This window comes from Archocentrus centrarchus, chromosome 11, assembly GCF_007364275.1.
Source record: "Archocentrus centrarchus isolate MPI-CPG fArcCen1 chromosome 11, fArcCen1, whole genome shotgun sequence".
NCBI classification, from domain to species: Eukaryota; Metazoa; Chordata; class Actinopteri; order Cichliformes; family Cichlidae; genus Archocentrus; species Archocentrus centrarchus.
The window spans coordinates 21,963,120-21,989,920 of record NC_044356.1 but is presented as its reverse complement, the minus strand read 5'-3'; the positions used below and the strand labels follow the sequence as shown (position 1 = coordinate 21,989,920).

The window sequence follows — 26,801 nt, the reverse complement described above, 5'->3', positions numbered from 1 at the left end:
GAGCGAAGCCACGCCTCACCGCTCCACAGTCAGCGAGACAGAGAGACCACAGATAGGTGTCACTGTGATCGTGCCAAGAAACTTTCCCTCTCACTGAATTACATCCATGGAACAAAATAAACATTATGTATGTGCAACGGTGGGCTCTGGCTGCGCGGTAAAGACGTCCGTATTACCTTTACCCCCCCCCCCCCCCCCCCCCCCCAAAAAAAAAAAACAAAACAAAAAAAAAACTACGATATGTTTTAAAATTTATATCTTCCTACCTTCTATCGGTAGTACATTTCTGCCCCTTGTGTTGAAGATATGACATTACAAGTCGTCTTTATTCATTTATGCACGTTCAACCTAAAACTTATTGCGCTTTAATTATAGAGCAGCTGTGAGATACCATCAATGAATGTGAACATTCTAATTTGATTTCACTGAAAAATGTAGATTAATTATAACCACTGACATACACAAACACACACACCTTAAACAGTGACAAAAGAATGCAGTGACACTGGCACACTCCTCCCTTTAACTGCATGTGATTCACCCCTGGGCTTAACATCACACACTAAATATAATTGGCAGAAATCCCTGTGATTGTTTTTTTTTTGGTTTGGGTTTTTTTTTTTAGACAATGTGATGAGGGCACACCAGGTGATAGGTCTCTCAACACTGCTGCCACTTTTTTTGTAACTCAAGCTTCCTTATTCATTGTTCGGATGTACTTTTTCATGATTAAAGTTGTCTTAATGGGGACAAAGAAGCAAATTTCACTGTGTGGGCGAAGCCATTGATGAACTTGGATTTGCAAAGCACACAGACACACACTGACTGGCTGTGGCAGACGTCAGATTTATTTCTCACATTATGCCTTCATGTAAGTGTTCACAACAATGCAGAAGCCCTAAAAAAAAAAAAAAAAAAAAAGGAATCTACATCACTTCCTTGTCCACATCTCATTCAGCTGGACATTAATGCATTAACTACTCATTTCATTAGCAGTAGCTTTGCTTAAGGCTTTATGCACTGTGCCAATTTTAATCCTTCATTAAAATATTTTATACATTTTGCTGGCTTGTATTGTATAGCTGACTGACGACTGCTCACAAACAATTTCTCTTTTGTTCACGCACATAATTGAAGCATTTACACCTTCATAAACACCCTACTAACCCTTGTAAAATGCATTGTAAAATTTTTGTCACTTATCCTTCATTATTAGGCCTATATTATTATTATTAATAATAATAATAATAATAATAATAATATTATTATTATTATATATTATCCTTATTACACACAAAAAATGTAAACATCTTATGAGCAGTATCTCTCTGAAGCATATCACACACGTTAAGCACTGAAAGAAAATGGCATTCGAGGGTCGTGTGTTTTAAGGGGATAGTATAGGATAATAATCACACTGGGCTCATGAGCACTGTTTTGCTGACAAAAACAATGTAATCCATTTGCCAGTTGCTACACTGATTTTGTTGCTGCTTTGTTTTGTTGCTTTTCTGGCAAAGTCCATGAACAAAATGTCCAAAAATCATTTCTGTCATATTCTTTCAGTATCAAGCTAAAACTTGAATGCTCATCAGCTTCATCATCACCATCATACAAAAACCAAATTCGGCAAACTTCCTGGGATGCCTTGTGAGAGTGAAACATCTTCATAGACCTCGATCTTTCCTTCTCCTTCTTTTCAAGCATCTCTGTGAAGCAGTCGTTGATCTGCCTCCTTTTCCTTCCTTCCGTCCTTCCTCCCGTCACCGTCTGTCCTCTCTCCCTGATGCCACATTCACTCTCTCTTTCGCCTCTTCTGGAAGAGTTGAACGGATCTTCTTCTTTTCTTTGAATCGACCTGAGCGTGATATCTTCATGTTCCTGCGACAAGTCTGCTCATTGAACACCGAGTCCATCTGGGAGTCATCGAAGGTCTCATTGCTGAGAAAGCTGGAGCTTTTGTTGGACTCCTGCTGAGAGGTCTTGGAAGGTGCAGGGGGGTTCTTTGGTCGTGCAAAAGGATCAAAGTCTGGACCAATGGAGGAACCACTCCTTATCTTTGGCAAGAATGCTTTCCACCATGGCGCCCTCTCCGTCATCTTTGACTGCAGGGATGGAGGGACCTGTAACAAGGAACATATCCTATAATTAATTAATTAATCTGCTTTTAAGAAATTCTCATATTTTCCAGTCTTTGGTCTTTGATGTAATTCCATTTGAAAGGTCACTTTCTCTACTTTTTTTTATGAACTCTTTAAATCCAAATCATTCTTTCAAAAATAGTAATATTTGTCAAAGCAAAAAAAAAAAAAAAAAAAAGAAAAGAAAGAAAAATAATTACTTTCATTTGTTTAGAATTCTTGCTCCTCTACATTATCCTACTCATCCTCATAATCACTACAAATGCTATGTTTGTTTTAATGTCGTAAACTTTAACTACATTTTGGCTATCCAGATTTAACCGTGCGCACATTTTACATGGGTGAGACAGTGTTTTACCAGTTAATCCTATGAATAACCAGTGTAACCATATTTAGCCTCTCTGTAAAACTGGTTTAATGAGTCTGGGAACTTTAGTGCAAACCCAAACCGTGATTCACACGAGAACAATACGCAAAAAGCTTTCAGAAACACTTATCCTACCTGTGTTGCAAGAGGTGGTGCGGGCACTTAAAACGACCCCAGTAAAAGTGTAAGTGTCAGGCTTTTAATCTTGCTGAGCTATTTGTCCACAGCTTTCGGTGTTCTCTTCTTCAGTGGTACAACAATTGGAGCAGCAGTGACAACAACACTTTAAAGAGTCGTAGAAGTATCCATATTACGCACGAACCAGGTATCCTGTCTCCTCACATTTCCCAGCACCAAAACCTTTTATTTATTTTCTGTTGCTCTTATCGAACATTTCTACTCTACTCTTCGGCAGTTCCTGATCAAGCAAAACAAATGAAGAGGCACTTTTATAAGGAGACGCTTGCACCAAACCAGCAGGTTTCCGCCTCCGAAACTTTGATGAAGGAACACCTGTCCTCCATCCTGATTGGATGACTGCTTTGTGACTGTCACGTGAACAGCGCTCGGATTAATACATTGAAATGGTAGGCGGGGTGTGTGGTTGCGTGGCAACATGCCCCATGGGAGCGTGCACCCTCCTGTAAAAAAGAGACCAAAAAAAAAAAACCCGAAAAAAAAGTCCTTTGTCACTTCGACCCAACCCAAGCCAGAGAGCCAAATTATGATTCAGTGTTTGGACGGCCTGTTGTTTAAGCTTTGGCTTGTCGTGCAAAGGAGAGGAATGGGGTAGTGAGACGTTTATTCAAAGCGTTAATAGTCCAATTATATATATATATATATATATATATATATATATATATATATATATATATATATATATATATATATATATATATATATATATATATATATATATATATATATATATATATATATATGACAGCGTGAATGTGTGTGTGAAAGGTTGTCTGTATCTGTGTTGGCCCTGCAACAGGCTGGCGACCTGTTTAGCCTATCCCAGCCTGACAGCTGGGATAGGCTCCAGCCCCCCCATATATATATATATATATATATATATATATATATATATATATATATATATATATATATATATATATATATATATATATATATATATATCAACTTGATATCCATCCATGCCATAGGGTGAGAGACAGGGTACACTACACCCCGGACAGGTCGCCAGTCTGTCACAGGGCTAACACAGACCACACACCTCTGTACAATTTAGGATCACGAGTTAACTTAACCTCACTGACTGACTGCATGTCTTTGGACTGTGGGAGGCAGCTGGAGAACATGCAATATCCACACTGAAAGGTCCTCCATCCTGATTGGATGACTTAGCACTGCACCTTCAGCAGTGCTAACCACCATAGTACAGTGCTGCCCTGTCAGTTATATATTAAACAAAATATACACATTGTTGTGAGAACAGCTGTAATATAGAGAAAAAACATCCAGAATTTCAAAGTATTAGCCTGCAGGAGAATCGATTAAAAAATTGAATAAGAGGAAGAAAATGGAGGGGTGGCTGGATTTTCCTTATAATGGATCTGTAGTGTGACTACATTTACCCATGTAAAGGATCTTCTGCATACTTTTCCCACCAGTGGATTGTTTGTGAATGTATCTCTGTCCTTCAGATGTAGCCCAGAGCCCCCAAATCCCCACCTATCTCTTACCTCTCCTCAAAAATCAGAACACAACATTGAAGGGTTTTCTTGAAACTGAGTGAAAAATAAAGGTACATAATTACCAAAAAAAAAAAAAAATCTTTAGGTGCATCTCCATAATTGGATTAGCCAGTGGGTGAGCAAGCAAGACCAAAAAATTGACACACAAACCTTTTGCTTCTGAAAGCAGTTTCTCTGACCCTGGAATCCCAGACTAAATGGTTTCTGAGTGGCTTGGTGCCAACAGGGGAGAACCGGTCTGAGCTGAGGAACACAGAAACAGAGAGGAGAGAGGAATCAGGGAATCCTTTCTGTCTCACTCCTCTAAAACAAGGCTGAAAGTTGCTTTTATGACAATGGGAATGTGGGCAGTTTCTCTTTGTGTCTCTTTCTGTTTCAGTCAGTGTCCTGCATAAATGGGAGACTCCCTCTCCTCCTCTCCTCCCATCTCCCGTCCGGGCCGAAACTCTCCAGAGTTATTTCCTCTTTCTGCCACACACACAAAGCTGGTTGTGTTTGTATTTTATTGTTCCTGTGCTAACACAGGGGGGGAGGGATGTACATACAGTCACACATTTTTACCCACATAAAACGCATCCAAATCTTAGTAACCCTGCATATCAACATTTTGGGCTTAAATAAATTAATAAATTAATAAATTGACTGTTTTTCTCAACAGAAGCATGAAGCCTTTATGTTTCATGTTTTGTGAGACCACTTGCTTTTATAAAGCAATTGCTCCCACTTATGATGCTAGAAACATGTAATTTTGGCCATATTTGCAATATTTCAACTTATTAAGATAATGGACATGCTATTATGATATTTTAGAATATCTTCTTTCAGTCTTCCTGTCGAGCTTTCTCTCCTGTATCTCTTAATCTGCCCTCTTCTCCCTAACGCTGCAGGCAGTCTTACTGAATGTTGATAATTAACTTCAACCACACCAGATAAAGAAAGCATCCATGCAGGTGTTTTTACACAGAGATCTGCAAAATAAAGTTTACAGATTAGCCCCTACAGCCCAGGAACACTGAGCTGATTAATCAGGGTGAAAGTAAATAAAGAGTATTTGTCCCTTGAAACAGTAAAGCATGTGGAGAATGTGATTAGAAAACTAAATGGTGCAGCTGCAAGACACTGAAAGAATGACTAGTCAGGCATTCCCTTCATCTGTATCTGTTCCTGTCTTGGTTGACTTTCTGCCATCAAAGACAACATGAACGCTTTTTTTTTTTTTACTTTGACAGTCACACAGTCATGAGAAAGCTGCAGCCATGCACAGGGATGGAACATTTTTAGCCCCTTTAGGAAAGCAGTTTATGTATTCTAAAATATCAATATTATATATTTTTGACCTGTCAAATATATAAGTATTTTAAATGGTTTTAATTACTCTATGTCTTTTTAATGTAAATGAGTCTAGTACTTGAAGTTGAGGGTTCTTTTACTTTTGCCACTGACAGGAAGTAATCTACCGTCAGCAACATAATGTCCTAAATCTATATATAGACGCAATGACTCTTTAGTAGATTATGACAGATTAAGGCACAATGTACTTGCCAAAGTTACAAGCCTATACGTAAACAATTACACTTACTCACATGCACACACAGTTCGACTTACGTGTGTTGCTGTCTACGCTTGTGTTTTCATATGCGATGACGCTGGTGTGTTTGCATCACACCTTGTGCGTACGAGTGTGATTTGATAAACCTGAAAATCTCTTCTAGTCATTGTGCGGTATTGAACAACTGGTTGAACCAAGGTGTGCTTAACATGGGAACGAGAGCAAGAAGGCAGCCAGTTGGACTGGTAGAGTCAGCTAGAAAATGAAAAAGAAAACATCAGAGGAAGCGATACTGTATCTAAGGATAGTTAGAATATGAACGCAGGTCTGTGGTACCGGCGTGCAGATAACAGGAACCCGTCTGAGATCTAAAAGATACAGGTTTCCTCAGCGATAAATTCTGGGTCACAACTCAAAGATTTTATGGCTCAAATTGCATTAGGAATTGAACTTTCAAAACTAGTAACAGTTGTCTATTCTGGTTAATGTGGGCAGGGCAAGCTGAGTTAGGATTTGCATTGTGTCTTTTTAATTAGACAGTTTGCATTGTTAGGATGTTTTTGGTCAGTGCCCTTTGGAACTATGAGTAAAACAGTGAGAAACTAACCTTAAGTTCACCTGTGATTAGCAGCAGTATGAGAATCTCGAGGAATGCAGAAAGGAATCTAACAGTTCCTGGCCATTTTCTTTTTATTTGATGCGTTTCTGTTTCATGTTATTCCAGTCACAGGTATGCAAACAAAAGAACACAGATACACTATATTGCCAAAAGGATTCGCTCGTCTGACTTCACACGCATATGAACTTGAGTGACATCCCCAATATTCTTAATCCGTAGGGTATAATATGGTATATAACAGCTTCAACTCTTTTGGGAATATTTGACCAATTTTCCAGAAGTTAATTTGTGTTCCCACAAAGTTGGGAGCATGAAATATGCTAAAGCATTAAGAGTTCCTTTCAGTGGAGCTATGGGGCCAACACCACTGCTCTAGAGTCCAGTGGTAATGTGCTTTACACTTTCAGTTCAATTCAATTTCATTTTATAGCACCTAAATCACAACAAACAGTCACCTCAAGGCACTTTATATTGTAAGATAAAGACCATACAATGATTATAGATAAAACCCAACAGTCAGAACGACCCCCTATGAGCAAGCACTTGGCGACAGTGGGAAGGAAAAACTCCCTTTTAACAGGAAGAACTTCCAGCAGAACCAGGCTCATGCAGGGGCAGTCAAATGCGACGACTGGTAGGGGGTGAGGGGAGATAGACAGGACAAAAGACATGCCGTGGAAAAAATCCAAAGACTACTAATAATGATTGATTAAACACAGAGATGAGTCCACTATCAGAGGCCATAAGAAGATCATTTGTAACCTTCACGAATGCTGTTCCTGTACTGTGATGAATTCTGAAACCTGACTGAAACTCTTCAAATAAACCGTTCCTCTGCAGATGATCAGTTAGCTGTTTTACAACTACTCTTTCAAGAAGAGAAAGGGAAGGTTCGAGACTGGTCTGCAATTAGCTACGTCAGCTGTTTGAGTAATGGCTTTTTTACTGCCACCTTAAAGGTCTGTGCCTATTAAAGACAGACTGATTATATTTAAGACTGAAACATTAATTAATGGTAGGACTTCTTTTAGCAGTTTTGTAGGAATGGGGTCTAATAGACACACTGATGGTTTGGTGGAAGTAATGAAGTTAACTCAGAAAGATCAATCAGGGTGCCGGGGTGGCTCAGTGGTTGTGCAGGTAACCATATTCATATGCCACATTGCAGTGCAGGCAGCGCAGGTTTGAGTCCCGACCTGTCGCCTATTTCCTGCGTGTCTTCCCCTGTATCTCTCCTCCTGACTTCCTGTCACTCTCTACTGCTAATAATGTGGCCAAAAAAGAGAAAGATCAATCAGAGAGAAGGAGCCTAAATAAATTTCACAACAGGACTCGTTGCGCTGGTGGCATCCTATCACGGGACCACACTGGAATTCACTGAGGTCCTGAGAGTGACCCATTCTTTCACAGATGTTTGTAGAAGCAGTCTGCATGCCTCTATGCTTGGTTTGATACACCTGTGGCCATGGAAGTGAATTTAACAGCTGAATTCAATGATTTGGATGGGTGAGTGAATAATTTAGGCAATATAATGCACCTATAACTGTACTGGTCCTAACTATGAGGACCTTACATTGATTACAAAACTCTTGGCCTTAATTTACAACCATATGCAAAATCTTAAACTGGTCTAATTCTACCAAATCAACAAATTAAGACACCTAAACCTACGCTGTAGAGACTTCACCTTAGGATCTTTGCATTATGTTCCTGATGATACAATACCTCCTGGCAATAACAATAACAACAACAACAACAACAACAACAACAAAAGAATCACAAAGAGCAGCACCAAGTAATCAACATCCAGCAACTTTCTTTGAAAGAGGTTTCAAATTTCTTTTTTCATTTTTTCCAACTGGCTCTGTATATTAATGTAAAATGTAACAGAAAGCAACAGGTTTGGTGGGACGGCCATGCATGGTGATACCCAGCACTTCTCCTCCCTTAAGCTATAACATTAATACTGTCACTGTCACATTTGAAAAACTGTTGAATGTATCCAATATATTTCCAAACTGCAGTTTTTTGGTTTTTTTTTTTTTATGTTGCTTTAACCATTTGTACAGCCATTAATTCACTGAAGGACACCCATGATGTAATGTATTTGGATTTATGTAGCACTTTTCTCTCTTCAAAGCACTTTAGACTACAAGCCACATTTTTTTCGTTTTCATACAGTGCTTTATCTTCCTCACATCCATGGCCAGTTTAGAATTGCCAATAAACTTAAGTGTCTTTGAGCCAGAGTACCCAAAGGAAAACCATGCAGGGAGAACATGACTTGGAACCAGGAGCCTTCTTGCTAACCAGTGTACCATTGTGCTGTCCGAGTGACAAAACCAACTCATTTTAAAATTATGTTAATTGGCACTTTGTTACTAGGAACCTGTTGCAAAAACCCATAATTAGTTTCAATTTCTTTAGTTGAATCTATGAAAAATGCCAAAGATAATGCAGTTTGACAGGCATGAAATAGCATTTTGCACCAACAAGGTGATTCCCAAAGAGCTATTAGCTGAAAACGTGGTACAGTTCAGCATGATGTGCAGTGTGTCCTTTGTTAGCTTTAGGAAACAAGATAAGTGGCAGGCATGAAAAACTATCTAGAGCAGATGAACAGTATCTCAAAGCTATGCCATTAAGAAATAGGGATAAATCCAGCAAAGACCTGACACAGAACCCAAAAGATGCATCTGGACCTTCAGTTTAGCCATCTAATGTTCACTGAAACCTCATCAGAAATGGTGTCAGTGGAAGGATTGCTGTAAAGAATTCATTCTTAAGGAAGGGAACCAGGGAGAAAAGGCTGAGGTATGCTAAACTACACAAGAACTGGGCTGAAAATCAGTGGCAACAGGTCTGATGGAGAGATTAATTCAAATTTGAAATTTCTGGTTCAAATCATCATCAGTAAATATAGAGGATGAGAGGAGAGAGGTGCAACAGTGAGTATCTACAGAGTTTAAATTTATCTTTCAATAAATCACTACACTACTACTACTACTACTACTACACTATCTTATATTTTCCTAATAAAATATAAAGAAATGAGGCGTGCCTCAAGACTCAAGATTATACAACCCCCTTTATCCTCCACATCAAAAAATATGAAAACAATTATGAAAAAAAGCATGTAATGGTAAGCATGTAACATTCAAACAAACAAACAAGCAGGACTTTATTTTAAGCACCAAGCTCTAAAAACATCACCCCAGTATCATCCCAAGTAAGCAGCAAAACCAGTAAAAATCTGGTGTTGCAGTATTCAATGTGATGATTGACCACAAGATGGAGCCAGAATTATTTCTGTATTACCTGTTATCCACGCATTAATAAGTAAAGATAAACAGAGTAGCCACATGAGACAAAAAAATGTATATAAAAAAAAAAGACAGTGGAGATTGCCCTCATTAATAAGGCATTTTGTTGAATTTTAACTGACATTTTAAAAAAATATTTTTTTTTAATTTAAAGAGTATTTAATCTTTTAATTGCTATTAAAAATAGGTTATATACACTGTCTGACTGTCAAATCCTTTATGGTACCTATGCCGGCGAAGGTAAAACCTTGGTGAAGAAGTTACAATTAACATAATGAGACCACAATAAGATGTGGTCATTTTAAATTGTCACAAAACTTTGCTCATCTATTGACGTCTCATGGATTAATATTGCGTGTTTTGGAGTATGTGGCGAGCACAGTTGTTTTTAAAGTAGGAATGCAGGTTCTGGTCTACAGGCGCTTGACGCCAGTCACCAAGAGGGGGCGCTACTGCAACAAATCCAGGCACGTCGTGTAGCAGAAGAAGTCGCTTGTAACGTCATGTAATCATAAGACCACCAAGGTTATCTCGAAGGTACAGGAGACAAATATCAACATCGTTTGACAGAAGCAGCGTTTTGCCTTATTTAGGTAAGAAAAATAAATGAGAATGTTGTCTCAAGTAATACATTTTACCGGCATTTACTCGCTAGTAGCTGCTTTAGCTAGCCGTCTAACCACACCATCAGCCGCATGATGGAGGAGGAGGTCACATCACTCCACTCCACTGGAAATAAGCAGACTTATTTTAATATACGGAGCTGCATATTAATTTGAAAAGAAACAAAGATGGATGTATACACTGCTAATATGTGATGCTAAGCGTACGTTACAACTTCCGGCTCTGACAGCTAACTCAAGATGTTTTCTGCTGTTTTCTGACGTGAACGCAGGTCGCGATGAGCGTCCCCTGTTTCCTGTCCGCCGCTGCCCGGAGCTTCAGTTTGCCGTGCCCTACAGCCGGTCTGCTCAGGTACAGGGTGCTGGGCCCCGGTTCTACCAGGAGGTGAGTTTGGACTGCACCGGTTCTTTCACTGCTGTGTCAGAGACATGAGGCGAAGAAGAGTCTTAATGGATTAGTTGCACATATTTTCATCCCCCATCTCCCCTCCACTTGCATTAGGACAGCAGCAGAAAGTCAGAGCCCATGTAGTCAAATTTAAACACCTGAATTTTAAACTATCCATAGACCTAAAGAACAAACTGGAGAATGGTAGATCACACCTTTTGTTATCGTGTTTTCCATCTCCTCTTCGTGATCTGCTGTTTTCAGATCACTTCTGTAAGTCCCATTATGACCGCTGCCACTGTGAACTCTGATTTAACCGGGGCTCTTGAACATGTGCAGAGAGCAAATACCAGCTTCTGATAAAGGCTTTCCTGACTTTGATGTGGAGGATCACTGCAGGAAGTAAGAGTGGGGTCTCTAGCTACGACTAAGCAGCTTTCAAGGATTCCTTATTGGCATTCACATCACATCTGCATGCAGTGGAATGGAATTCTGTCCTCAGGTGTGCCCTAGTAATAGTTATGACAGTTTTTCAAGTACAGTACCAGTCAAAGGTTTGGACCCACTTACCCATACATATGAATGGGTGGGTGTCTGACCATTCTGACGTCCACAATCAAAAGTCCATGTGAGGAGTGGGGCGCACGCTCATGAATTCAGTCCCAGGTTGATGCAGTCAACTCAGAGTTCTGCTGTAAGGTCTGAAGACATCTAAGGGAGAACATTAAGCTACAAACAGCTCAAATTCGCTGATGTGGCGATATACGCATTGAAAACAACTGAATTTTTTTTTTTCACCATAAAAACACAATTAGCACTCACCACCCGCTCCATTCACCAGAGTTCCATGCTGTGATGTTGCCCACTTTACCACTGTAACATCAAGTTGAAGGATCACAGTTTTGATACACTGGTGCGAATCCAGCACGCATTTCATAGGTATAGGACAAGTGCAGGGGGGCAGAATTGGACTTTTAGGAAGTGATCTATATTTAATAGGTACAGTGAAAGCTGCTAACTATTTAACAAAGTTACCAGTCTTTTTTTCTTTCTTTCTTTTTTTTTTAAAAACACATCCACTTTGAGAAGATATTAATATAAAACCTCAGCAGTACTGGGAATCTAATGTATCTAGTTTCTATTGTCCAGTTCCTCTAACATTTCAGTCATATCGCCAAAAAAAAACTTCAAGAATTATATTTTTGACCTTTTAGTAAACACAAAAGAGCTTTAGTGACATTAAAATATCTGCGATGAAGCTCAGGATTCAACCTGAGGATGGTTGCTGTGACTTTCTGTGCTACAGTTCACCTGCCTGAGGTGTATAAATGTACAGCGTATGACCTGCGTTAGGTCTGGGCTGATCATGAATCTGTGCCGGGAATAAATGATAGTCAGGAATAATTATTAAAAATCCTGCCATTGTGCTAAATGTGTAAGTACATGCAACTCTTAGGTTGCAGGTATAACCCTAATCAAACCAGCATTTGTTAACTTATGAAAAAACAAATACGAGAAGAAAAGATATAGCCAGAGGTGGCAAAAGTACTGACATTCTATACTTAAGTAGAAGTACAAGTACTTGTGTTAAAAAATACTTTGGTAAAAGTCGAAGTACTGGTTCAACTTCTTTACTTAAGTAAAAGTAAAAAAGTACAGGCTCTGAAATGTACTCAAAGTAAGAAAGTAAAAGTAGCTCTCTGGAGGACGTTTCTACCAACTATTTTTCTGTAAAGCTAACTGAACCTCATTATATATTATTGTAATAATATAAAATAATACATGAGAATACAAATGTTATTCCAATCTAAAATTTAATCCTAATGAATGCACTCAGCTTGAATCTGTTATGTAGGAGCCAAGCTGTGAAAGGGAATTTAAACACAGCTCTATGCTTAGTCCTCTCCTGTACACCCTCTTCACCTACGACTGCATCCCCTCCCAAAGCAACACCTCCATCGTCAAGTTTGCTGACGACACCACCGTCATTGGGCTGATTACTGGGGGAGAGGAAGCAGCTTACAGGGAAGAGGTGGCCCAGCTGGTGTCCTGGTGCCAGGAAAATAATCTCTCCTTAAATACAGAGAAGACTAAGGAGATGATTATTGACCCGAGGAAGAGAAGAGACCAGCATGCTCCATTATTCATCAACGGGACTCAGGTGGAGAGAGTGAAGACTTTCAAATTCCTTGGCACCCACATCAGTGAAGACCTCACCTGGACCTACAACACAACACAGACTGTCAAGAAAGCTCAGCAGAGACTCTTCTTCTTAAGGAAACTGAGTAAATTCGGATTATCCCCTAAGCTCCTCAGCAACTTTTACAGATGCACTGTGGAGAGCATCCTGACAAACTCCATCACGGTGTGGTATGGAAACTGCATCAGTCAGGACAGGAAGGCTCTCCAGCGTGTCATCAAAACAGCACAATTCATCTGTGGAGCTGCCTTCCCATCACTACAGGACACTTATAATACCCGGGTAATAAAGAGGGCACACAACATCATCAAGGACCGTACCCACCCACAGCACACACTGTTCACACTCCTGCCGTCTGGCAGACGTTACAGGAGTGTAAAAGCAAGAACAACCAGACTAAAAAACAGTTTCTATCCACAGGCCATCAGGCTACTGAACCACTGACTGATTACCAAACTGTGATTACCTGCCTTTCTTTCATCTGTATATATCTGTATATATTGGACTTGCTTTATTATTTATTTATTTTTATTTTCTACTTTTACTTTCCTAATATACTAGTTCTTAAATTTTATTTTAACTTAGTTGCTTATTTCAATTGTTTGTAAAGCAGTCGCAAGTAAGAATTTCATTGCTCAGCATAACCACAGTGTTTTGCGGTGTACATGACAATAAACTTCTTGAATCTTGAATCTTTTCAGTGTCCTCCATAGAGGGTGACTGTGCCTCCACCTAAACACAAACATGAGGATACTCAGGGGTTACAGTGGGATTCAGAAGGTGGAGGAACCCTAAGATCAGCTGTAGTGGCTCTGCATGGGGAGAAGAATCACAACTTTCTATTGTGAGCTCCAGTAAATGATGTTGGTGTGCAGGCTGTGATCAGCTGACCTGCTGCTCTGAGGCTTACTGCTCTGTGTGGATGAACTGAATTCACAAAGATGTAACCCAGTATTTCACAGCTGTCTGAGCTGATCTCCATCCCCTACACTGACAGCATACAGGCTGCAGAAATGTTGGATTCAGTGAATGAATCTCAGCATCAGCAGCTTTGATTCAAACTCATCTCTGCTGCGCTGATGTAACCTGTAACTGTGACCATGAACACAGCCTCTGTGCACCAACAAAGAGCTTTACTGTAAATACAGTACAAGCTGACCTGTTTATTATGTGCTAAACTGCAGTATTTTCATGCAATCTTTGAATAACACAAAGTCAGCATACTTCACTTTGTTTTGCTCTCCCTGGAAATACAGCAGCTCTTCTTTTAGCTAGCAGACACACTGTGTGACAAACTGCACACACTTTGTGTGTTTGCTGATATTTGTTGAGCATTTAGAAACGTTGCATTTACCCTCCACACGTTACTCCCTTTATGCTTGCTCCTCTTCAGTAGCGCTTGCTAAGCTGTTTATGTCCCATGAGCTCAACTCACACACTCGGTCCGGCTCGCTGTGACCCCTGATTGTAGCGCTATAAATGAGACATAAATTATATGGGTTTGCATATTTAATCCTTTGTATGCGATAAGTGACGGAGGATACGCCAGTATGATTGCCTCCTTTTAGGCTCAGATCGTTTGATGTTTGATGGAAATGCAAACTTTTCTCAGATGTGTTAAAAAGTAACGAGTCTGTTTTGAAAATGTAAGAAGTAGAAAGTACAGATACTTATGTAAAAATGTAGGGAGTAGAAGTAAAAAGTAGTCAGAAAAATAAATACTCAGGTAAAGTACAGCTACCTGAAAAATGTACTTAAGTACAGTAACGAAGTATTTGTACTTCGTTACTTCCCACCTCTGGATACAGCTTGCTTAACCACCAGAAAAAATTATACATACCTGTCAGTAACACATCCATGTAGACACATGCAGTAATCCAAACACTGTAAACTATAGAGAAAATTGTATTAAAAATAATAAATATCTGATATAAGAAAAAAATACTGTATCTTACTCTGTATTAGCAGGGTGTAGTAGTACACACTAATGATCCTGCTGCTGTAAGTAATCCTATGAATCTGCAGGCATTTAATAAACTCAGGGGAAAGACAGCAGTATGCAACAAGCACAACTTCAGCTCCTGTTTTGTTAAACCCAGACTGCATTCATTACTCGTGACTGTCATTAATAAATCTGTGTGCACATTGTGGTAGCTGGCAGCAGGGCTGTTGCAAACCACAGAGAGATGAAGCAGGGGGGCACCATAATTCATTTTAGCATTTATGTTGCTTATAATTGTCTGACGGTGCCTAATGTGCTTCTTCTTGAATTTATGATTATTTTTGATCGATGCTAATTAGCCTGTTTTGATGCCCCCTCCTGCACTTTGTGCCCTACTCGCAGCGCAGTGTGCGAGTTGCAGTGGTTCAAGGGGTTAGTGAGAAAATGTGTTTGTTTTTTTTGTTTGTTTTTTTTTTTTATGTGGATGAACTGGATCCTTAACTTTATGGTTCGCTGTTGATAGTGGGGGCAAATTCCACTTGCGTTTTTACTTTTTTTTTTTTCTTGTTTGCGGTGGTGGGATTACACATGTCTGCTCTGTTGTTCTTCGCTCCATGACACAGTATTTCCTCATTCAGACTGTTTCCCTTTTAGTAGAAGAAATATGTCCTCCAAAAGGCAAATGGACCACCTAGAGAGAACAGCGAACAACTACAGACAAAATGTAAGTCTGTAGTCTGTAGCTGAGGACTTGAATCTGGATGGTGTCTGTTAACTGTGCCACACTATCATCAACTGTTTGTCTCAAGATTATTAACCCACTACCGAACTCTTCTCTGTGTGTCTTTAACTGGCTGTACAACTTAGACTCTGTATCCAGCTCAGGTATGTGGAATCACAAACGAGTCCGAGACAGTAAAAAGACTGAGGATAGCCGTCCATCCAGACTTCACCTTCAAAGCAGGGCAGTGGTGAGTAGACTCTCATTAGATTTTCCCCCACATCAGGCTAACTAACTTGTAACCTGTCTAACCAGGCTTGTGCTTACATCAGATGACTGGTATAGTCCCTAAAAATAAATAAATAACAGAAGGTAGAACTGAAATCAGCATTTTTCACATCAAACTACTATGCACACAATACGAGGGTTATTGTGCACTTTTCAGAAACTTGTGTCTGTTTGTACCCAAGTGAGAATAGTCACATATCATCTAGTCTGCCATTTAAACTTGTCTGTTTGTACCCAAGTGAGAATAGTCACATATCATCTAGTCTGCCATTTAAACCCACCACCATGAACCCCCCGCCCCCTTCAGCTCTACAGCTCTTTTTGTTTCACGCAGAGATGCTCTTTACTTCATGGTGTCAGTTAAAAGCATGTGCCTCAGTGGTGGAAGGTACCAGAGTGGGTTATAAATATAAAAGAGAGGGTACATTAAAGCTCACAAAAAAGGGGCATTTCACACAGGATGTGGCCCGTCTTCCATACAGAGTAGAGTGCCTCTTACTCCAATCAGAGGCGACAATGATGATGATAAAATAGTGTTTAAAAGTCTAATAGTAAAATGCAAATAAAAGAGATGAGTGCTGCAGAAAATTGTTAATCTGGTGATTTATCACACAGAGCGGTAAAATAAACATTTTAATTCAAATTAATTATTTTATTGCGGAGTGTGCGTTTTGTGCTGCTGCACATTAGAGCGTTGTAACTTTAAACTGGATATATATTTAACGATTAAAGGTTCACTGTCCCACAGCCTAATAAAGGAGTGGTGTAAATTGCTTTAGTTTGTCTCCAGATCAAAGTGAAATTAATATTATTGATTGAACAGGTACTGGCATCAGTACCTGGTGTGTTTCCTGTGCTGTAGTAGCTGCAGATCCAGCAATGGAAAAGAGACTTGGCAGCAAGTATCATCAAGTATAAAAACATTTTCTGCATCACCAGCTGAATAAGTTTATTTCAAATATAAAAAAAAAAAAAAAAAAAATCTGTCAGGGGTAAATATAAACAAAATAAAATAGGATACCCAATATAGTGTTACTTGATTATATAAAAGCAACTCTCTTTCCTGTCTAATGAATTGCAATAGTCATCTTCATTTTAAATAACCTGCCAACGGCCCATATACACATACATATACATTCATAACTATACATATACAATTATATGTATATTCATACATTCATCTACACCTATGCATACATGTACCCATTGATTCACTCATACAATCACTTACCTGCGATGCATACTACGTAATCTTTATGCCGTTTAAAAAATAATCCTATTTAGACTATATATTTAGGTATATACTTTTACATATACTTGTATATTCACATGTATATATAATATATATCTGCCTTCACATATGTATATCAGCATCCATATATCAACATTTGTGTACCATATATACCATTTGGTATATGTGGTGTTGGGACATCCAACATCAGTAATCTTGTGTTCGCCTCTTCTTTAATGTAACTGCTTGCATTGCAGACTGATGTGCGGATAGTGATATTAAGAAGTGTTACTGGGCTCATCCTACTAAGATTTCCATGCTGACTTTTACAGAAATATACACACAAACCAATCTACACAGGTCTTGATATTTGACGGGGCATAAACGGCATTATTGGCTCAAGTCATAAGAGTGCTTGTCCCTGCTGTGCTATATGACTGAAGGAAAGTAGCCACGTTGGCTTTTCCATCGCAGGTACAAATAGCATTGTTGGCTGCTGAAACTGGGTCCTTATAGCATCTGTCAGTTTATAACCACCAAGGACAACAAAAGGCACCAGTGCTGCGTCTCTATCAACATGACTAAGGACTGCAGCCTGATAATGTGGGCCAGAGATTTTGCTTTCAGTTGTAAATTATAGTGCTGTATATGGCAAACATATCCATTAACACACAAAGGTCTGTTCTCTTTCTAAAGAAGTTGGAAATAACTGAATTAAAACTAGTGGATACACTCACATCTTCTTTGATTTCTAACTGCAGTAGACAATAAATTAAATAGAATGTTTTTAGAAAGTAATTTCAAGTATATTTGGTCCAGGACTAAAATTTCAGCTAATAGTATTTCTGTTTTCTTCACAGTGCCATTAGACGCTGAATGTAGTAACAGCACTTACAGCCTCCTTAATCAATCATTTTGATTTGGCTAACTTCAGTCATTTAATCTCTGTAGTGCCAATAATCACCACATGGGGGCAGGGTTGTGTCAGATTCATCTTCCCCGAAGCACTTCTTGCAAAACATGCAGTAAATCTGAGCTATAGTCCCCAAATCGGTCAGTACCATCAACCAGAGGAAGGAGCAGACCCTTTTAATCATTTACAGCCTTGTGTCAGACGAGGATAAACCAAAATAGATGGATTCATGTGGGGAGCTGTTTATCGTCCTTGGGTTCGCTCGTGTGCTGGCAGTTCTGACTTGAGACATTGGTTTACTTTTTGACTGATTCATAACACGAGGAGCTGTTTATCTTTTAGTCTGACTTGAAGAGACTTTTACAACAGCAGGTTAGGCACTTCTTCGAAGAAAGCAGACCCCCCCACCCCCACCCCCCGCTTTTGTTTTTTTAAATTCCCTGAATCCCAGTCTGTCAGTCAGTGTTGCCATTGTTAATTAGTGTAGCGTGCGCATTCAGTATGTACATGAGCCCATACTGTTGGTGGGCGGTGGTGAGAAATAAAACTGGCAGCCAGTTGCCCTGCAGCGACTGATAATGAATGTAAATAGATGGAAATTCTTGACTTGCAGTGTTTTTTAACCACTTAACTGGCGGCTAAAAAAAACAAAAAACGCCTGAAAAAGCATACCCAAATTAAATCAGCTGCTGTTCCTGAACTCTTTGGAGTACACACAAAAGTTTAGTGTCTTTGCGAAGCAGACAACCTATATTTTTCATTTATGTAGTCAAAAGCACTGTAACTGTAATGAGTTTGTAGCTATTAAGTTTGGAACACAGAAAAAGTAGACAATTTTTGCCTCGCCTAGATTTTTCCTGATTGTTATCATGTAACTACACACTGAATATAGAAGGTAACGACTGGAAAATACATTGGAGCTGTAGAATGAAGTCTTTTTGTCGTGCATTTCGAATTTCATCAAGATAGCACAAAAGCCTATTGTTTTGTAAAGGTTTTTGTGCATTGATGCCCTGGCGTGCTCTCTCATGTGCCATTTGGATAGTCCAAGTGCCGCATCTAAGCCCCCTTTGACATGCAAATTTTAAAGGGCTGTAACTCCTCAATGCTTCAACATACAGTCATCAATGAGGGCTCTAATCAAAGATACTGTCCTGAGGAATCCTGTACTACACACAAAATTACTGAATAAATCATAAATAAAGCCATATTAATCCAATAAAATATGAATGACACTATTGTACATTGTAAAAAAAAAAATAGTCACAAAACAAATCACCATTTCTGTAAATGCTATTTTATTTTTCAGAGTAATGTAAAAAAAAAAAACACAGCACAGCAAACTGCAACTATTTACAATTATTCTGCTCTACCCCCACCCCCCCTCACATGGAATTTTCAATGTGCCACTGGTTATAGCAGTCTCTGTTTGGGACAAAGCACAATGGCTTGTCACATGTGGTGCACTGGCCCTTCTGGCCTGTGCTGTAACAGGCATTAGATCCTCTTCATCAGATGAAGAAGCCTCTTCCACCATCTTCTCTTGGCTGGCTGCCACTCATGATCAGAGGTTCCCCTAATTTGTAAAAGAAGGAAAATGTCAGGCCTTCATGCACCAAAAACCCAGTCATTTTTCAGTGATTCCCTTACACACACAAATAAATACATTGTATATCAAAAAAAGTTACAGTAAATGCAGACAGTGCATACACACATAAAATAAAAACCACACAATCCTCCCAGTAGTCCTTGTCTGATACAAAATGTACAACCTCCTCCCATACAATAACGCCCCCCCCCCACTGGTAAAACTTTAGACACTTACTGGTCATCTCCATCGGAAAACAAATCTTCTTCTGATGTTGGATCATCAGTTGAACCCAAAAAGTCTGATGCTGAAACGTCGCTCTCTCTCCGTGTGAGCAATTCCACAACCTCCTGAGCGCTGAACTTGGTCTTGCCGGCGGCCCGCTGTGCCATTTCGCAAAACTCCAAAACAACGATGCGATCACGACGAATCTCAAATGAAGCTCTGAGACGTTGTCCACCTCACCTTGCCCTTTTATCGGGTGATGCTGACGTAATAGAGAAGCCCGCGAAACCCCCAATCGATACTTACAGTACACCTTTCCCTACCCCCAAACACCTGGCACATTTCAATACGTAAATCACACCACTATACAGCGCCCACGCAAACACACAATATAAGTGGCGCCACAGCGGCGCACGGTTATATTTTCTGTGTAATGGTGCATGCCAAGCTCAGCATTACATACATATTTACATCAGAACGGCATATAATACGAGGACGAGCTGAGAATAAAAACTTACCTTCTGCCTTCTGAGTAACAGGTGTTCATTTGCAGCGATAAAACTGGTCAAATCAGCGACGACATTCTCTAATACAAAATAATCCACTCTCGTGAGTCATTTAGTCACTTCGTTGAATAAATGTAGTCTGTTTTTGATGCATTCTGACAATCCATTGCCGAGAGAAAACATTGTAAATACTGTTTATGCACGTCAGCGCATAGACTCCTACTTCCTGTTTGGTTTACGCATGGAGGACGCAGCAAATACGCACTGAATACGCAGGGAGTTTATGCCTTCATGTGAAAACACACCCCATAGTGCCATATACCCACGTGTCGGGAATTTTATTGGCTATCCATCTGTGGTTTTAGATTTCAGGTTAGAGTTGACCAATAAGAACGATTGGAGAACATTTGGGGGCATGTCCTTAAATGTCACATGACGCTCTCTGGATATTATTGGCTCTGGAAAATCCATTTCATAACATGATTGGCTAAATGAGGTGTCAATCGAATTCTGAGGGTCTAGTCTGTCATATAAAAGCATCGTGAGGGCGAACGGCAGCGTTACTGTGACGCTATGAGGCTTCAAAGTCGGAAATCGCTACAGAGGGCCCGTGGGCGGGCCCTTGCCAGTTAACAGGTTAAGAAAAAAGGGACTGTTTAGTTGTTCATCTCCAGGTGGGAGAGGAGGAAGAGAAGGAGGAGGTGGCTGGAACATATGTGCATGATTTCACAGCAGATCCATATTTATGATGCCTCTGAGGGTCTCTCTGGTTTAACAGTAGGTCATTGTGTTGGTGGAACATTAGCCCAGCTGTTTAGCGCTGCGTTTTCCACTGTGACTGCTCTATTGTTCTTATTGATTGACAGATGTGACTGTGTGTAAAAAAAGAGATGCTATACTTTGAATAAACTAAGCGCCTTTACATCTGGTTCTGTTTTGTTGTCCTTGATTTCCACAAGAGGTTTTCTTCTATGTTGATCACAGAAAGTGACAGTATTCTCAGTGGTTTATATTCATTATGATTTTAGCATTTCTTATTCCTTGTTCTTACTTGGCCATTTGCAAGTCACTAAGGCTTATATCACCATTGGCCAACTCATTGTCAGCATCCCCTCCCCTGAGTCACATGGTGCACATGTGAAATCATTCTTGACTCAAGTTCAAACATCAATAAATGTAATTTATCAATGAACTGAATGATTAAACAGTGTTTTGCTGTTGTGTGTGTGTGTGTGTGTGTGTGCAGGGTGGATGTCTTTATCCCTGATGTGGAGAAAACTGGAGGTTTCTCCATGTGCTCCAGCCCAGGTTTGCTGCAGAGGGAAGGAGTTGTTGAACTGGCTGTCAAGTACACCAAACACCCACCAGCACACTGGGTCCACACTGTGGTGAGTAGCATAGTCGCATCCTTTGTGATAGGCAGAGATCCAGCTTTATAGGACAGTGTTTGGAAAGCAGTATTATTAAACAGAAGAAAGAGCAAAGTGCTGCTGTGCTTTTGGGTGAGAGGCTGAAAAAAAGGTAAAAATCCTCATGTAGACGAATAGCTGAGGTGTTATAGCTTTGAAATGAACTTTGCGACATAATCATATGAGTGTTAAATAGAGCAAGATGTTTTTACGGTTTGTTTGATGTTTGTGTGTCAGGGGGTGATGCATCCATGCGTCCCTGAACATATGGAAGTTGTCACTGGACGCATTTTGGAACTAGAAGTTCACCCCAGAAAATGTCCAATAAATTCTAAGTGGCAGACGTGTGTTTTTCAACCTTCCAAAACCACAAAAACGTCCGCACCATTCTAGACGAATGCATTTTGCCTAGGCTTACATAGGAAAACGTCCATCTCTGAAAACAATTCATCCATCAGCTGACAACGCCAGTCGTATAACATGTAGTGTATTACCCACTGCATTTAGACAACACCCTATAATGTCAGGTCACCTTCTACCCACTGGAAAAACCCAAACCTCAAATCCAGGAAGTAGTTCATGTATGTAGGTACATAACATTATCAGGATGTCTGGCCTGGAAGCAAGGCTGTTTTCGTATCAGGTTTGACTGTAGTAGGAAAAATGGCAACCAAACCAGACGGGATTTTTGCCTTTGGATTTCAAGGAAAGTGGACTTGAAATCAAGGTTTGTACACTTTCCGTAGGCCCTTCCTCAGCCCGTGGCTTAAAATCGAGGAATTATTCAGTTACTACGTATTTAAAAAAAAAAAAAAAAAAAATCTAAGCTAAAATAATGCAACTTCATTTCCTTCCCCAACACTCCCAGCCAAAGCCTCCCCCTAAGTCACAAGCATTTCCAGACACTCAGTAGTGGCCTAGGACCTCCCTCTGTCTGAGTCCCATTGCCACATAGCAAGTTTGAACTGGAATTTCAGGGTACAGGCAAACATGTATGCACTCAGTGTTGAATATACTGTTTCTGTACATGAATAGTTGTCTGTGCATTTGAATGGAAGTTAGGACAGCGTACTCAACTGATCTTTTTTCGTGCTTCAGATGAAAACACCCAGGGGTCCGTGGAATAAATCACAGAAGGAGATTAAGTGGTGACCTCTCACTAACAGTCAAACACTGTTATAACAACCTTCTGGGGCCCGAGGTTTTTCTGTTATAACCAACACAAAACAGTACAGTTACACACATGTTAACTAGTGCTTCAAAATCATGTTCTGTCTAATTTTTTTGCTATAAGACGAATTGTTATTCACATCAGTGTTTGCATTATTTTAACAAGACGGTGAGCTCTGTCTCACTCTGCACCCTGCCAGTTATGCCTAGCCATGGTTGTTGCTAAGTTGTGAAATATTAACAAGAAGGTACCTCTGCTGTTTGCCAGCAGTGAGCTATGTTGTTCTTAATAACATAAAATGATTTATTAGACACCTGTATTCCTTTCACTGCTTTATTTCAAAACATCTTTGTTTTCAAGGCATCTTCTTCAGCCAGAAAATCTGCAATGTGCACAGCACAGCTTTGCATATGAATATGGCGATTCTCTGGTTATGCCTTTGGCATCAGTTTGGCCTGGAAAATTTGGACATGTCATTTTGCTTTGGACTCTTGAAAATAGGTTTCAGAAGAGACGCGAGTCAACTGAGAAAAAATGGACTCAGAGGAAAAAAATCCTTATCACTACCACTGTGTGTGTACACCATGAAGACTGCCTGCAAATATTAATGCGGACCTATTATAATTTCCCTTATTTGTTGTTATTTATTCATTTATTTATTTACAATGGTGGGTTTAATTTTAAACCCACCATTAAAATTTCACACCACGAGGTTAGCAAATATGAGCTGAAAGGCTTTGGACTGCTCTAAATGCTCAGTTTCAAACAGTTTCTTTTTTTTTTCTTCACTCTTGGCTCTGGATGATGTCAACAAGAGTAGATGGTGCTAATTTTCATCTCAGATAAACAACTCCTACTGTTAGCACAGGAGGGTGCCCTTAAAGGGAGAGGAGTTAAAACAGCTTGCTTGAGGACAGAAGATGAACTGAGGAGCTCCACTGAGGGCTGATTAAAAGATAAATAAAGATCATTTTGAGCTGTGAATGCAGGCAAAGTTATTATAGTACTGCATGTATATAGATTATAAAACATTTTAAATGTGAAGCTGCGGTTATCAGCAGCTTTATACACTGTATATACACTATTGTCAAAAGGATTCACTCTGCCTTCACACGCATATGGACTTTGGTAGCATCCCATGTTGGCCCACCCTTTGCAGCTATAAAAGTTTCAATTCTTCTGGGAAGGCATTCCACAAGGTTTATGGGATATTTTGACCCTTCTTCCTGAAGTGCATTTATGAGGCTGATGTTGGACGGGGAGGTCTGGCTCGCAGTCTCTGCTCTAATTCAGCCCAGAGGTGTTGTGTTGGGTTGAGGTCAGGACCCTGTGCAGAGCAGTCAAGTTCTTCCACACCAAACTCGCTCATCCATGTCTTTATGATCCTTGGTTTGTGCACTGGTGTGCAGTCAAACATGTGATGAGGTCTTTTGACCTACTTCACTTTGTCAGACAGGTTTTATTTAAGTGACTTCTTCATTCAACAGGTGTGGCAGCAGTCAGGCCTGGGTGTAGCTGCTGAAATTGAACTCAGCTTTCCAAAAAAAATGTGGTTAATCACAGTTAATTCATGATTTATCAATGGGGGGCAATTACTGTTTCACACAGGGCCAGGTAGGCTTGGAGAGATTTTTTTCCCCCTAATAAATGAAATCATCTAAAAACTGCATTTTGTATTTACTTGGATTATCGTCTAATAATAAAATGAGTTTGATAAGAAACTAAGAAATCAGGAATGGGGCAAATATGTAGATAATAAATGTATCCTCTTTTTCAAACTCCACTGGTTCGGGTAGTTGTATGAATATTAACAGTGTTTTCTTCCAGCTTTGCCTTTCCCTTTCTGTAGTCTACATGTTTGTTAGCAGCTTCTTTGTTTGATGACGAGCCCAAAAAAATAGCTTTGAGCTACTCTGCTGTGTGTAAATAGGAGCTAGCAATGTGTGTTCGAGTGTACTGAGACTTACATCTATCAGAGCTGAGATCACTTTATGATCCTTTTGTTTGATATTGTGTTACAAGGATAGTGTAGGGACCATCACAGCAGATTAAGAGTGCATGCATTATCGTGTGGGCGAGTGCTCATGTGTACTAAAGCAGATAAAGGCACATTTACTGCTCTCTTCGACTTCAAAAGGCCTTTTGTAACTTGTAAAATCGGCTGCTCTCGTACAGCAGTTTGTTGTGTGAATGTATTCTGATCTAAAATTGGCTTTTTACAGTTTCTTGAGGCTAGTCTCCAACATAGTTTGTTGTCTCAGAAAATGTGTATTTCAGCTGCTTATCAGTGATAGTTAGCTGGCTTAGCACAGTTTGCTTCAAACCCCTCTGACTTCTCCGTCTGCTCCTCTTCTTCTCAGTGTACAGTGGGCTCCAGAGTGGCCATGCGTGTCGGTGGGGACTTCTTCTTTGACCCATCGCCCTCTGACCCCTCTGTGGACTTGCTGCTGGTGGCTGGAGGCGTGGGGATCAATCCCTTGTATTCAATTCTGCTGCACACAGCAGATCTGCTGCATCTCAACCAAGCCTCAGGTGGCCGGGATTACAACATTGGCTCCGCCCACCTCTGTTACAGCGCCAGGAACACCCAGGAGCTGCTGTTTAAGGTTTTTTCTTTTTTTTCTTTTTTTTTTATTTCCATGTGTGAAATGTATGGGCAGGTTTTCTTTTTTATTATTTAAAGAAACTTTTAATTGTATGACATCTGATCCTCTCTGCTCCCAGAGTTCTATCACTGAGGTGTGTCAAGAGTTTCCTGATAAGTTCTCCTGTGACCTCCACGTCACGCAACAGAGCACAGACGTCGACCCACACCTCCTGCCATTTGTCAACCGTAAATACTGCACATTCTCTTTTCTTTGTTTGGATGAGATGATTGAGTGACTGTCACATTCTACCACAGCCTGTCCTTGTTGATTTATCTGTGTCATCACAGGCAGAGTTTTCACGTAGATGACTGAGAAGCAATAGGTGCCGCAGCACCGCTTCTTGATTAATTGATGTACTTCCCTTGTGTCTCATCAGATGGGAGAATCACAGAGGAGGTGTTGCAGAAACATGTGGACCCACAAAGAACACTGTGTTACTTGTGTGGACCCCCGCCAATGATTGAAGCAATTTCAAAAACCCTCATGGACCTCGGCCTCCCGAAAGACAGGATCCTCTTTGAGAAGTGGTGGTAGGGACTTTCTACAATTCCCAGAAACCAACTCTTCCCTTTTGTTTTCATCAGAAGGGAAGGTGTACCTCTCGGAGAATGGAAAGCAAGCGAAATCTCCCAGTGATCCAGAGTGCTTGTGTATATGAGTACACTCATCCTCTGATCCTTTCCACTGCAACCTGTGCCTGATCTGTGATAGACCGCTGGGACCGCCCACACTTCAGCTAGCAGCTGACTCACAAAGACGATATAAATTATTTTTATTTCCTATAGTATAACCTGGAAACCAGGTGAAATTCCAGTGCCCTCTGCTTGTGTGCACCTTCAGATCTGTTCACATTTGCATACACCTCTGCTGTGATGCAACCTAATGAGGTTTTCAGTGGAAAAACTGATTAGTTAGCATCACAGTGTTCACCAGAAAGTTTGTAGATTGCACCATTGAAAAGTCAGCTTGTTAGAAGGATTTTAATTTTGGAACAGAACTCTTCCTCCATACACGTGCATTAGGACTGCCACATCTTAATGCACCCATATTGAAGCACTCAAACTCTGTAGCAACACCTTTGGCACCTATGTGAACATGTCTTAAAGAACTAGTTTGACAATTTTGGAAATAAGCTTTTAGTTTTTTGTTTTTTTTTGAAAGATTGACCTGTTTAGTGTAAAGTTACATTGACAGATTTTTTTTGAGGGGTTATGTGGCACACTGTGTG

At 40.0% G+C, this 26,801-nt stretch overlaps 2 protein-coding genes across 5 annotated transcripts; one reads left to right on the top strand and one right to left on the bottom strand.

Moving 5' to 3' along the window:
* Nucleotides 1-933: 933 nt before the first annotated feature.
* On the bottom strand, nucleotides 934-2,979 carry LOC115788547 (proline-rich protein 15-like). Its single transcript, XM_030741612.1, has 2 exons — nucleotides 2,644-2,979; nucleotides 934-2,123 (listed from the first exon to the last, which is right to left on the bottom strand). The coding sequence occupies exon 2, from the start codon at nucleotides 2,097-2,099 to the stop codon at nucleotides 1,764-1,766; it is 336 nt and encodes a 111-aa protein (XP_030597472.1). The 5' UTR covers nucleotides 2,100-2,123; nucleotides 2,644-2,979; the 3' UTR covers nucleotides 934-1,763.
* A 7,191-nt stretch (nucleotides 2,980-10,170) lies between these two features.
* Nucleotides 10,171-26,524, top strand: oxnad1 (oxidoreductase NAD-binding domain containing 1). Of its 4 annotated transcripts, none has more exons than XM_030741883.1 (8): nucleotides 10,171-10,313; nucleotides 10,616-10,728; nucleotides 15,531-15,597; nucleotides 15,741-15,844; nucleotides 21,592-21,733; nucleotides 25,286-25,531; nucleotides 25,650-25,758; nucleotides 25,950-26,524. In XM_030741883.1, the coding sequence occupies exons 2-8, from the start codon at nucleotides 10,622-10,624 to the stop codon at nucleotides 26,105-26,107; spliced, it is 933 nt and encodes a 310-aa protein (XP_030597743.1). In that variant the 5' UTR covers nucleotides 10,171-10,313; nucleotides 10,616-10,621; the 3' UTR covers nucleotides 26,108-26,524. The 4 variants fall into 4 exon arrangements, with proteins under 4 accessions (XP_030597743.1, XP_030597742.1, XP_030597745.1 ...); XM_030741882.1 differs by having other exon boundaries at nucleotides 15,528-15,597; XM_030741884.1 differs by lacking the exon at nucleotides 10,171-10,313 and having other exon boundaries at nucleotides 10,614-10,728; nucleotides 15,512-15,597.
* The last annotated feature ends 277 nt before the right edge of the window (nucleotides 26,525-26,801 follow it).